This window comes from Tupaia chinensis, unplaced genomic scaffold (genome assembly GCF_000334495.1).
Source record: "Tupaia chinensis unplaced genomic scaffold, TupChi_1.0 Scaffold139833_1, whole genome shotgun sequence".
NCBI classification, from domain to species: Eukaryota; Metazoa; Chordata; class Mammalia; order Scandentia; family Tupaiidae; genus Tupaia; species Tupaia belangeri.
In genome coordinates this window covers 1856436-1870305 of record NW_006199712.1, presented here as the reverse complement: position 1 = coordinate 1870305, position 13870 = coordinate 1856436, and the positions used below count along the sequence as shown (strand labels likewise).

The following is a 13870-nucleotide window of genomic DNA, read 5'->3' as shown; positions in this document are numbered from 1 at the left end:
AAGGTGAGCAATGTATATTACCTTTCACTTACTGATTTTTTTTTAACCAAATTTTAATATCATACTTTAGAGTACTATGAGTTTATCTCACATGGTTCTAAGACCTTTTTTTCCTTTTGAGGAATGCATTAAGTTCTTGAAGACTATCTTCCTCAATAAATTCCTAGAAAATTTAGCTGAAAATATCAGAGCTTTTACACACATATAAGCTTTTTAGATGCAAAGCAAATATTTTCCAAAATTGAACCACTATAGACTAGTAATCTTTTTATTTCCACTCTTCAAAATGATGCATATACAAGTCCAAGATTTGGAGGTTGAGAATGGTTTATGAACTCCAAAGACTTTTTCTATACTGAGAGGCAGTACCTCCTTAATCCTGTTACTGGTCACCTAAATAGATTCTCACTATGCCCTCAGTCTCTTAGCTTAACCAGTTTACCAGCAAGAATGTCAGTGGAATCACTAGTTCTAATTATAAAAATAAACATTTATGTAGTTCTTTTAGTATTTTAAAGCAGTAGCACATACATTAATTCAACAGATCTCTGAGGCAGGTAGAAAAGATATCAGAAATAAGAAATTTATAATTTAGTAATAACTTGCCTGTTTACAATTGAGCAGTATCTACCGCCCACACAGGTCTCTACATCACTCATGCCACAATTTTTTTTTTTTTAAATCAAACGTTTTCTAAGAAGCCTTCTTTTTGCTCTTATCTCTGTATGGTGTAAATTCTGGGGAATGCTTAAAAACAGTTACATCAAATTTCTGCCATAGGAGGGAGAGAGCTGTTGCAGCAGCCAAACTTAAGCAGTCACTTTGAACAAGGTTTCTAAGAGGGAATCTTCCAATTTGTCTGCATTCAACTTAGTATCATTGAAGAATCACTTACTTGTTGAATATATTTAGTAAATGGGCCCCCAATTTTCTTTCTAAGTTTGAATTCTTCTATCACAAAGGCCATTAACTTTAAAAGTGCTCTTGAAAAGGATGGCTGCACCTGTTAACAATCAAAAAACACCGAACGATGTATTTGCTAATCCAGCATAGACGTTTTCATTAATTCTCTATAAAGAATTACCAATACATGCCAGCTTGTAGGGTCTTCTAAAATTACTGTTCAGTTCCTAAAACTACCCTAGTTTAGACCCAGATATTTAATTACGTATCAAGAACTATCTATCCCTGAGACTAACAATCACTTCTCACTTTTAGAGCTAAAAAGCAAAAAGTAAAAATAAAAAAGTATTACAAAAGTAAAAAGGCATAAAGAAAGTAAAAAGTAAAAAGCATTTTTACTCTGTACTTGAAGGTCCTGCTAGCGGTCGGGCCCTCTAAAACTTGCACAAGGTGGGTTAGCTCAGCATTTCCAAGCGATCTTTGCAGCCTGGTGTGAAACTCAGCCAACATGCCAATGTAAAGCACCAGGTGGCCCCAGGTCCCCAGGGATACTGCCCCAGCAACGCTCTGTGCCTGCAGGGCCTGCGCGGGGACAGGGCGCAGCGAGGCCAGCCCGCACCTTGGGGACCCTGAGCGGCGGCGCCTGGAAAGTCACTTCGCCCAGCGCTAGGGCACAGCTTCCCCGCCGGGCTAAGGAGGCAAGTGGGTGGCAAAAGCAAACCTATACATGGTTCATCTCCACGTCGGTTCGCCTTCATTCTATTGATATTTCCCATCCACCTCAGTGTTTTGAAAACTTTCTTCTTTCCGTGAGATTTAAAACGCTCCCACAGATCTGACCCCAGAGTCGAAGTTCCCACCTGGTCCGCGACAACTCACGCCTGGCCCGGCGTCGCCTCTGCAGGCCCCGCCCCCTCCCGTGAGGCGCGCGAGCCCGGGGGCGCGAGCTCCCGCCAGCCGCCCCCGTTAAATTTTGCAACAGAACATATACAGTAGCTGGAGAGAGACAAAGAGAGAAAGAGGAAGCGAAAAATCACCCTCTAGGGGAGGTGGCCACACCGCAATCCCTTCTCCTCCATTCTCTTCCTGAGATTTTGGGCTCACATGCACACGCACCTAGCATGTTTCTCAAGCTGCCAGGTCCAGGAATCAAACTGTGCCGTTGGCCTTAAAAGATCCAGTCCCCTTAAACACCATACCACCGCTGGCCCCTAAGTGTTTTTTTTATAAACCAATACATCTAAACATTTCACATACATTTATCTTAAAGACTTCCATTATCCTATTTTTTATATTATAAAACTGAGGAACAGAGTGGTTAAGCAACTTGCTCATGGACACACAGCTTGTGAGTAGGGGAGCCAAGATTTGACATAACGTACATTCATATATTCATTCTCTCCCATGTATGAATGGAATTTACTAAGATCAGATAGAGAATAGGAGGCAGAAATAGGACTAGAATCCAGCCTCCTGAATCCCAAACTAATCTGGTTCTACATTAATAGGCTGCAGGGTGAAGTAGCTCCACTACTAAAATGACCAAGGCCCATGAGATTTCATGGGAGAATACAGTGGCAAGATGGGGGTGAGGAGAGGGTAGAATAGACACTTCCTGCTAAGATGGGCATGTGGGGCTTGAGCACCATAAGCTCCTGGAAGAACCAATTCTTCTTTCCACTGCATTCCCAGCTTGTAACACAGTGTCTAACACTTAGCAGGCGCTTCATCATTATTTATTTTAAAAAATCAGTGAATAGATAAGTTGAATTAATGTATTCATTAATTAAGTGAAAAAGATGGAGCATAATGGAAGGGCCACGTTTTTTCCAAGCTAGAGGCGTAGGCCCCCGCTTGACGCGGGCGGCGCGGGCCAGCCTGTTGGTGCTGATGGTGCTGCACTCGCCGTCGCTGCTCGCCTCCTGGCAGCGCAACGAGCTGGCCGACCGACGCTTCCTGCAGCTCAATAAGTGCCCGGCGTGCTTTGGCACGAGCTGGTGCCGCCGCTTCCTCAACGGGCAGGTGGTGTTCGAGGCGTGGGGCCGCCTGCGCCTGCTGGACTTCCTCAACGTGAAGAACGTCTACTTCGCGCAGTACGGCGAGCCCCGCGAGGGCGGCCGCCGCCGAGTGGTGCTCAAGCGCCTCGGCTCGCAGCGCGAGCTGGCGCAGCTCGACCAGAGCATCTGCAAGCGGGCCACCGGCCGACCCCGCTGCGACCTGCTCCAGGCCATGCCCCGGACCGAGTTCGCGCGCCTCAACGGCGACGTGCGCCTGCTCACGCCCGAGGCTGTAGAGGGCTGGTCGGACCTGGTGCACTGCCCCTCGCAGCGCCTGCTGGACCGCCTGGTGCGCCGCTACGCCGAGACCAAGGACTCGGGCAGCTTCCTGCTCCGCAACCTCAAGGACTCGGAGCGCATGCAGCTTCTGCTGACCCTGGCCTTCAACCCCGAGCCGCTGGTGCTACAGGTAGGTGCGGAGCCCGAGCCCGGGCGGGGGGCGTCCTACCCGGAGCGGCCGCGCGTGGGGACGCTAGTCTGGAGAAGTGGCTCCGCCCGCGCTCGCTGCCAGTTTGGACCCGGCCGGGCCGGACCGGGCTGCAGGCGTGGGAAGGGGGCGGCGCTGGGGGTGGGGGGCAGGGGCTGTGCGGGACTGCGGAGGGCGACCCGGCTGATGGAGAGTCAGCTCCTGTCACCTAGACACCGCGCATCTCGGATTTGATTGCGGGTCCTTCAACGCCAGAGGGAGTGCGTCTCGTACGCTCCCAAAATGTCTCTCCAGCGAGTTTCCTTCCCCTCTCCTCTGCCTTTCTGCTTTTATCTGCGGAGGCTGGCACGGCCACGGCGCAGGCTGTTCACCAGCCCCCTGGACTTTTCTTAGTTGTTCGCAAGTGGTTTTCTACGGGATTGCTCTTGTCTTTACTGTCCGTTGTGGCGGGCCTAACTCCAGCCCCCGAGTCTGCCTTTGTCTTATTTCTTAGCTCGTTCACCTGGCAGTCAGTCGGGCAGCTAATTCGGGGACAGGCTGAGGAACAGAAGGTCAGAGAACAGGACAGTGGTCAGGGATGGGGTTAATCCCTGAGCTGGGCTTTGGGTGGGGGTAAAATCTTATAAACAGGAAAAAGTAAAGCAGTGTTGGATTTAGGGCTGGCAGGGTTTAAGGCCAAGACGGACATTTTTATCCTGATCCTGTGACCTGCCCTATTCAGCTGGTAATCTGGCTGAAACTAGGAGATGAAAGAAATTGGGGAAGGAGATTCTGCCTCTTGCCTAATTGTATTATTTGCTCTCCTCTGACTTTATTTTGAACGTAAACGTGCCTTCTGGTGGAATAGGATGGAATCATTTTACTGATGACAGTACAAAGAAAACAGAAAACAAATGTATTTACCTTTGGAGCAGTTCCTTGAGTTCTTGCGTGTTTCCACCCAGCTTTAAGTGTGGTGTCCCTTTGACAATGTTGAGACTGTGGGTTTGTGATCCCTCCTGGTAACTGCAGGAAAAGTTACCAGGCTCCTTTTCCACGTCAGTTTTTCTGTATTTCAAATACAAGCGCGGAAAGGTGACTTGAAATCAATCACAAGTAATTTTAGTGTACTACACACCCATTCTATGCTAAAACTGTTATTGACGGCTAACGTGACAGATTTTTTTTTAAAGTCTAGAGTATATGAATATGTGTGGTTATTTATATTTTTTCTCAATATCCACTGTTATGTATGCTAGAAAAAACAGCATTATTTGATTAGTTCAAATAACACAATTACTTCGTCTCCAGCAAACTTTAGTGTGGGTCTCTGAATTTTAAGGTGGTATAAGACATGCAATGAGTTAAAGCACAGATTATATGTTAAATACTACAATATCTTCTAACAGTCAATGATGTATAAAACTGCTAAACTTCATTCTGAGAAATGTACTTTATCAATGGTTTCAAAACTAGTCAGTCTGCAAAGGTAGAGTGTATGATACATATGCACTGTTAACATTTTAACACATTTAAAATGACTCCCCCCCCCCATTTAAGCTATCTTTTCAATATGAGAAATAGAAACCTTGTTTATATTAGCAAGGTTGGTGCCTAGGGAAGGCTTTAGCAGTGTAGTTTGCTGAAGTCAAATTCTCTGGGACCCAAAAATGAAGTAGGGAACTAGTTTAGTAATACACATTTCTTAAACTTAAAATACTGCTTCCTATGGAAGGATTCTTATCAGAGATTTTGAGCATTGATATATTAGAAACAACTAATTTTAAAATGAACATTTTAACAACTTTGTAAACATAGTCATGTCCTCCAAATTGGAGAATCTGCTTTGTTCAAAGCTTTTATGAAGTTTGAGGTTCTGTTAGCATTTTCAGTTTGCTTTATGCTTGAGATAGTCAAGCATGCTTGTATTTTGTTTTCTGATTAACTTTTCTCTCTTAATTTAGTCTGTTTCCATCTTTAGTGATAGACAACTTTATTTTTTAAAGTCACAATTATTTTCTTATACTTGAAACTTAGTGACAAAATTACTGAGTAGGTGGATAGATGGGTTACAACAGAAAAATTAGTTTTCAGTATGTGGGAAAGATGCGTCAACATTGTACAGTGTGACATTTGTGAGTCGCATTTTTAATTTAGACAACCTATTTACCAGGAATAGTACTGATACTTTATAGCTAATTACATACTGTGAAATATAAATTTGGAGTCTTTAGTACTAGTTAGTCATATTTTTTTTTAACCTGATGAATAAGCAAACAGAATGGAAAGGGTTATTTTAAAATAAGATCTTCATAGAGCTGGTACTTCATAGAACCACTTGAAGTCTTTGGTGAAAGATTATGAGTTAAGAAGTATGTACTATGTATTTGAGGATTGGTGATAGTGTAAAACCACTAAAATGAAAGGAATCTTATAATTCAGTGTTGAAGTCCAAAGGTTGTTGCATAGAAAATTAAAGCATGATGTTCATTATGATTTAATTAATCTAAAGGTAAGTAAACTGTATATTTTTAATGTTTATACAAGTTTCCACAAAACTGTTCATAGCTGTTTATGATAATATTAGGATCTTAATTGATACTGAGAAAAATTCAAATTTGTCTCTGTTTTGTTTCATGTATTTCAAAAAAAAAAAATTTAAGGATACAAATATGTGTTTTAAGAGCTTAAGGAGGAGCTCACATTTTTTTTCCAGGAGAGGGAGCTACTTATCGAATTTTTGGACAGTGAGTGACAGACTAGATTTTTTATCATTTATTGTCCCCAAATTACTACTGTGAAATAAAAAAGACTTTTGAACTGATTTCATGAAACTGTACTTAAGTTCCAATACAGAACACATACTTCAAAAATAAGCATTTTAAAATCCTTAATAAGGTACTAAATAAGGAATTAATCTAAAGGTAAGTAAACTGTATATTTTTAATGTTTATACAAGTTTCCACAAAACTGTTCATAGCTGTTTATGATAATATTAGGATCTTAATTGATACTGAGAAAAATTCAAATTTGTCTCTGTTTTATTTCATGTATTTCAAAAAAAAAAAATTTAAGGATACAAATATGTGTTTTAAGAGCTTAAGGAGGAGCTCACATTTTTTTTCCAGGAGAGGGAGCTACTTATCGAATTTTTGGACAGTGAGTGACAGACTAGATTTTTTATCATTTATTGTCCCCAAATTACTACTGTGAAATAAAAAAGACTTTTGAACTGATTTCATGAAACTGTACTTAAGTTCCAATACAGAACACATACTTCAAAAATAAGCATTTTAAAATCCTTAATAAGGTACTAAATAAGGTACTAAAGAAAGAACTGAAAAAATATATTTGAATTTAACCCATTATACTTGCCTCTTCTGATTTTTAAGAAACAATTTAAAAATTGAGGTTTCTCTTATGCCTCAAAAAAGAGACATAAAAGGTGTTAAACACCTGTGAGATACACACACCTGATCTGTGTAAGTTTACACAGACTCATAATATACATTTCCCAATATGAAATGGTATGAGAGTATGACTTTCTTCCTAATTGTAAGATGAAGTTTTTCTAGATTTCAGCTGCTTGTCTAGCATTAAGGAAAGTTATTCTACCAGAAAATTATCTTCTAAAAAATGTTCGTAAACAAGCTATATAGTAATGCTTGGACTACCTTTATCTTCCACTGTGATACACATTGACTATCCCTTATCCAAAATGCTTGGAACTAGAATTATTTCAGAGTTTGGAGTTTTCAAACTCCGGGTTATGTGCATACACATAATGAGATATCTTGAAGATGGGACCCAAGTCTAAACATGCAATACCTTGAACATGTAGTCTCAAGGTATTTTATGCAGTATTTTTGTGTTGCAGCATTTTGACTGTGACCTGTCACATGAGTCAAATATGGGATTTTCCCCCATGTGACATCATGTTGATGCTTACACATTTCAAATTTTGAAGCATTTTGGATTTCCGATTTTTAGATTACAGGTGCTCAACCAGTACCTTCATTTCTTCTGCACATTTTTACTTCACCAGGAAATGTATGGTAATGCCAAGTATGCCATAATTCTACAGGGAAAAAACGCAGAAGCCAAGCTTTGCTGATTTCATAATGAGATATCTTGAAGATGGGACCCAAGTCTAAACATGCAATACCTTGAACATGTAGTCTCAAGGTATTTTATGCAGTATTTTTGTGTTGCAGCATTTTGACTGTGACCTGTCACATGAGGTCAAATATGGGATTTTCCCCCATGTGACATCATGTTGATGCTTACACATTTCAAATTTTGAAGCATTTTGGATTTCCGATTTTTAGATTACAGGTGCTCAACCAGTACCTTCATTTCTTCTGCACATTTTTACTTCACCAGGAAATGTATGGTAATGCCAAGTATGCCATAATTCTACAGGGAAAAAACGCGGAAGCCAAGCTTTGCTGATTTCATATTGTGTAATAGCATTCTTGGAATAGCCAGAAATTGAGGTGTTGAAGCAATTGGCAAGATGATGTTATTCCGCTGACCTTTTTTTTTTTAAATCCATATTCATACTTATCTATTTTTTGAATTTATAGAAGGAAGATGTGTGTTTGTGTGTGAGAGAGAGAACGAGCAAACACACATGAGAGAGAGAAGAAACTGTCAGGATTTCCTGAAGCCCACATAGTATCTCTGACTTTATGACCTGGTAGTAGTGAAAATGGTCTTGTGTATAGAAAATGAAGAGAACTTTGGGTGTTTAGGGGGAGGAGCTGGCAATTTATTCTTATATTTGTAGAACCTTGTGTCCCTTAAATTTTCTGAATTACAGTTTTAATAGGGTTTAGTTAATTTTTACATTATGTAACTATTTTCACGCCAAGACTTTTAAGCTTTCAGTTCTTATAAATAATAATACATGCAAAACACTCTCTAGTTCCTGATGCTTGGTGAACATTGAATAAATGGTAGACATTGAATAAGGTAAAAGTAACTTTAACCTCATCTAATAAATAGGACTAGCTGTTCTGAAGCTTATTTGGGATGTGGATTACCTTAAAAATAGTGGTGATTCTCACCGTTAGCCATATCTTCAGGTATTTGATTTTATCCATTCCTACCTTAACAGATTCTAATAGGAAACTTTGAGAAAATGTTATTCCTGCCTTAAAAATAATTCTTACATGGAAGAAAATATTTTCAAAGTGCCCTGCTGAAAATATAGTTTTAAAATTAAACAAAAGATTGTGTCTCTTTAGCTAATTGTGTTACTTAGGATGAGCTGAACTTTTTTTATATAAGACTTACTGTTTTTCTATAAAATAAGACTGTTGGATTAGACTCTTCCATTTTAGCCCTAGTATCCTGGGGCTGTCAAACTCTTAATTTGAGAACTATTTGTCTTTTCTGTCTTCTGATCTTGGCTTTAACTGGTGGGCTTAATTAAGTTCTTTTAAAAAGTGTATTGGAGGTTTTGGTCCAAAGTCCCTGGTAGGGTAGGACTAGTTGGAGGCTAGGACAAATAACCCTCTTTTAAGTATTTCTTCCTGCTCCCCAAATTTTACACATGTGAAATACTAAAACAAAAGCTAGAGATTTCCTTCATGGGGAAAAAAAGAATTATAGGTAGCCAAGGATCTAATGGAGCAATAGTGTCTAGAAAGGATGTTTCCGACTACTTTGTCTCAGAAGTTTCTTTTCAGACACCAGCTACTTCTCTTCCACTGGCTGCTGCTTTAGTAGCTGCATTCTTAGATTTAGGCTTCAAAACACATTAGAGGTAGTTCTGAGTTGAGAGTTCTGAGCTGAGCACTTTATAAAATCTAGTATGTACATAAGCTTTTGAACTTGCTCTGTTTTTCATCCAGGGATTCATTGACACTTTTGACTCTCGAATGCCTTTTAGTAAAACAACAACAACAAAAAACTGAAGTAATAATACAGTTCAGTTTACCTCAGGCTCAAAACCGGAGAGATTTTTATTTAGAAAGACCCTAGAAACAGACTACCACTCTTAAGAAGGCATTTCTTAGGGACCAACAGGTGCCTTGGTAGTTGAGGTGCTGGACTCCCACATGATCAACTGCGGTTCTAATCCTGGACCTGGTACTTTCTGTCTCTGTCTCTCTCTGGGTAGTGTTTGTAACAAATTAAAAAAATAATAACAGTGATAAGTAAAATTAAATAATTTTTTTAAAAAAGAAAGAAAGCATTACTTAAGAATCAGTGGCGCAAAATCATTTGATACCCTGGTCTAATTTCAGAACATATCTATGTATCTTTTGACCATTGTTAATTTTGTACTTTCCTTACTGATATCCAGTCTTTGAATAGTTGTTCATACTCCCGTTGTGTGGATTAGCACATATTTTAACACATGTCGTTAGGAAATAGCTCTTTTGAGGGGTTCTGCTTTCAGGTCTGGGTAAGCAGTTTCCTGGGAGAGTCACCAGGGGTTTTCATTCTGCTTTTCTGGCCTGTGGTCTCTGGCCTTCTTCCTATATTGCTGTCATTGCTGGTGACTCTTCACAAAACGCTGACTTTTTCTTCATTTATTTTCCATTCACTACCTATGTATGAACTAATAATGGCCTTAGAATGTAAGCTGTGCATTATTTCTAAACCGATAATGAATCTTAATAAATGGTGGTTAAATGTCTTAAGACTGAAACTCTTGGTGAAAATGAGAATATTCATCTTAGTTATACATTCTGAAAGGTTTTAAATTCTGTAGTCAGGATGAGCAAATCGCATGGTGGTTAAGGTGGCTGGATCTGAGTCCTGGACCCAGTGGCTTGAAAAACATACTCAGAGGATCAGCAGGTGGTATAGTGGTTAAGGTGCTGGCACTCCTGCTTGACTGGGAACCAGAACTATCTGGTTCAAGTCCCAGACCCGGCAGCTTGAAACTCATGCTGGATGTGTGTCTGTGCATGCCCTAAATTCCGAGAGGAGAATGGAGGAGAAGAGATTGTTGTGTGGCCATCCCTCTGGGGTGTGATTTCTCATTTTCTGTCTCTCTGACTCTCCAGCGAGTGCTTGAACCCTATAGCAAAACACTCTCTCTGGACAAAAAAAAAAAAAAGCCTGCTGTGTGTTCGTATGTGCCCAAAATCTCAGGAGAGTAGAAGAGATTGCAATGTGGTCATCCCCCCAGGGAATTCTCTCTCTCTCTCTCTCTCTCTCTCTCTTTCTCTCTCTCTCTCCCTCTCCCTCTCCATCACTCTCACCCCTGTGAGCACGTGCTCCCTATAGTGAAAAAAAAAATGTTATTATGTAACCTAATCTTTTATCTACCTTATAGGTTTTGATAGGAAGTAATCTGTAAAATATCAGGGAGCTTTTTGGATTTATAGCCAGAAGAACTTAATTTTGTTCGTTCATTTGGCAGATAGTCTGTTACAGGCATTTAGCTGGTTTGAAAAGATGAAAAGAGAACCCTAGGCAGCAAGTGGTATATTATATAGAGATAGATACATAAATAATTGCAATCAATACAGTATAGTTCGCATTACAGTAAGGGAGATGACTCAATTAAGGAGCAATGTCTGGTTGTTTCTTGATAGAAATAGGTCCCAGAGAAGTTTGGTATCTGATATCAAACTTTGAGGAGCTGAGTTAGGAAGTGACAAGTGAGAGTTTGCCAATAGATAGGCATGAGGATTCTTTTGAAAATAGATAGGGTCTAACAGGATTGTTTTGAAAATTAGAGAAAGGATTATTCAACTAATATACATAAAATATCTTATTCGTAAAGCTCTCTACAAAGTACTTCTCATTCCATGTTTAGGCACCTGTGGTAATAAGGGGGATAGGAATTTGTCCGATATGAAGTACAATGAACAGGATGAAAATTACAGGAAAGATTATTTAGATAAGAATTTTGAAATACAAAGTTTTTAGTTTATTTTTCTCCTCTCTGAATCATTACAGTTTAGTAATTCTGTTCAGTGTATTGATGAATGGTAGTATTAACAAAAATAGAGGTTAAGTTTGGGTTGGTTATGGGCATTCTTACACTCTGAGACAGAATCATTAAAAGATTTATTATCTGGAGTAGGAACGATGCTTCCGGGTCTTCTGCATATTTTTCCATTCTAGTATTCTCTGGGGATTGTAACTGTGAAGCAAAGAGATCTGACAAGAATTGTGTGGCATTGGTCGGTAGTGCCAGGAACACTCTCCACCATGTGGATACAGTAAAGGTGACAGTCTAGGGCACAGTGCACAGAGCCTTTGCTTTCTGGAGCACGAGGTGTGGGCAGCAGGAACAAGGTGATTTCAGATTTTGTGTATTACAAGGAGAACAGGAAGAGTGCCTGAGATGGTGAGTTGGATTGACGATGGAATATTTTAAACTGGGTGGTTAGGAAAAGAGAGATTTTATCTGAGGTATGAATGATGAGGAAAAGCCAGTGGTACACAGTTCTCAGGGTGGGAATGTTTTTCAGGCAATTGGTATAGAAATGCAGAGGCCCCAACAGATGACCACAATCAAGCATGGGAGGATAGGGAGGCGTGGTAAAATACAGGATAATAGAGGTAGACAAGGACCAGATCCTGTGTAGCCTTGCCTCATGCTTAATGAACTAGGGTTTTATTCGGGAACACTGGGAAACAATAAAAGTGTTTTTAGCAGGGCCTAGTTGGTGAAGAATGGGTTGTAAGGGGCAAGAAATAGAATCAGGGAGGCTTTTGTGCTATCTGTGGGAGAGAGCTTGGTGGTTTGGATAAGGTGGTTGCAGTGAGGGGACCAGCAGATGGTGTAATGGTTATGTCACTGGACTCCTGTGTAGTTGACTGTGGTTCGAGTCCCAGACCTGGCGGCTTAAAACTCATGCTGGGCACTTGTGCATGCGTGCCCAAGATTCCTAGATGACAGGGATTGTGGCGTGACCATACCCCCAGTGGGTGATCTCTCACTTTCTGCCTCTTCAGTCAGCGCAGGAGCCCTATAGCAAAAAAAAAAAAACTCTTTAAAAAGAAAATTGGTTGCAGTGAGGTAACAAAAAGTGGTCAAAGCCAATATATTTTAGAGAAATAGCTCCCAAGACTTACCGGTGGGTTAACGTATGAAGTAGCAGGAAAAACAAAGGATCTCTCTTGGGTTTTTGGTGTGAGCACCTTCTCAGTGACTGTTATTATGATGAGGAGGCCTTGAGAAGGAATGAGTTTAGAATAGGGAAACCAAAAGTTTTATTTTGGCTATGTTAAACTTAAGGCAACACTAAGAATACCAGTCTTCTAAAACCAGACACCAGATATTTAATGGAGAGAGATACTGTTCTGTTAGAGGATATTTTGCTGTTCTTCTGAAGTGCCATGTTTTACTTAGCTTGCATTTTACAGGAACCAGGGAAGTTAATAATGTTTTACTTTATCAGACCATTTTAAAACAACAAATTTTACTAAAAAAAAGTCAAGTAATGTCTCTTAGGTTATTGGTTCCAAAGGAGGAAGCTTATATCTTTTTTTGGACCGATTTTTGCCAGGGTACATGTGCTCACTGGAGAGACAGAGAGAGACAGAGAGACAGAATGCAAGAGATCACCAGATATCCCCAGTGGGGATGGCGACGCTGTAATCTGTTCTCCATTCTCCTCTCGAGATTTTGGGCATGCACACACACATGCCTGGTGTGAGTTTTAATCTACCAGGTTTGGGACTTAAACGGTTGACTATGTGGGAGTCCAGCAATGTAACCATTATGTCATCTGCTGATCCCTATCTTTTTTATTTCCCAAAAATTTGGGGTGGGGGGGTGGTTTGGAGCAAATGTTTTTGCTTGGTGTATGTAGGTATATGTGTAAGTTAGACACATGCATCACAGTTGTTTGCTACAAGAATAGATAAGAAAGATAAGAATAGCTAATAAGAATAGATAATATACTAGTAAGTGTAGGTGTATTATAAGCTGCATCTTCTGAAAGATGATTTATTTCTATTAAACTTAGGTACATTTTTGTTGTGTTTTGACTTTGGTTTCCAATTTTAAATACAGCTATTGGACATAATATTCAGTGAAATAACACAACCTTGGTATTTTCAAGGCATTGTTTAATAATGCTGGAATTTAAGGTGGGTGGAAAATAGCATTCATAAAATTATTTCATGAAATAAATTCATATTTTGAGATTTAAAAATCTTGAGATTGTTAATAAGCTTCTACAGTATTTATAATGGATTTAAGCCACTATTTGGCAGTATAAATTAAGAAGCTAAGTTCTTAGAGAAATCTTAGGAAAAATTAGGTAACCATTAAATCATCCCAGTAATTCTACTATATTCCCCTCCAGACAGTTCACAAAACTGTGAACACATTAGTCTGTCACCAGTTCAGTTGACTAATCTCTATGAACAGCTGTTATAACATGCATTGCTACAATGGGATTTCATTCAAATTTAGGGTTTTAAAAATAATTTTAAAACTTAAATAGAACCTTTAAGCATTTTCTGTTCTTTTGAAAACATTTACTTTCTAAGCATGTTCTCACGTTTACATTTTATATTTTTC

At 39.7% G+C, this 13870-nt stretch overlaps 1 protein-coding gene across 1 annotated transcript in view; it reads left to right on the top strand.

Annotated features, from left to right (window-relative positions):
• Nucleotides 1–2760: 2760 nt before the first annotated feature.
• Nucleotides 2761–13870, top strand: part of DIPK2A (divergent protein kinase domain 2A) — a 25623-nt gene continuing 14513 nt past the window's right edge. Inside the window, exon 1 of the mRNA XM_006162320.3 lies at nucleotides 2761–3369. Coding sequence (XP_006162382.2) covers nucleotides 2794–3369 — 576 coding nt within the window. The 5' untranslated portion in view covers nucleotides 2761–2793. The remainder of the gene's footprint in view (nucleotides 3370–13870) is intronic.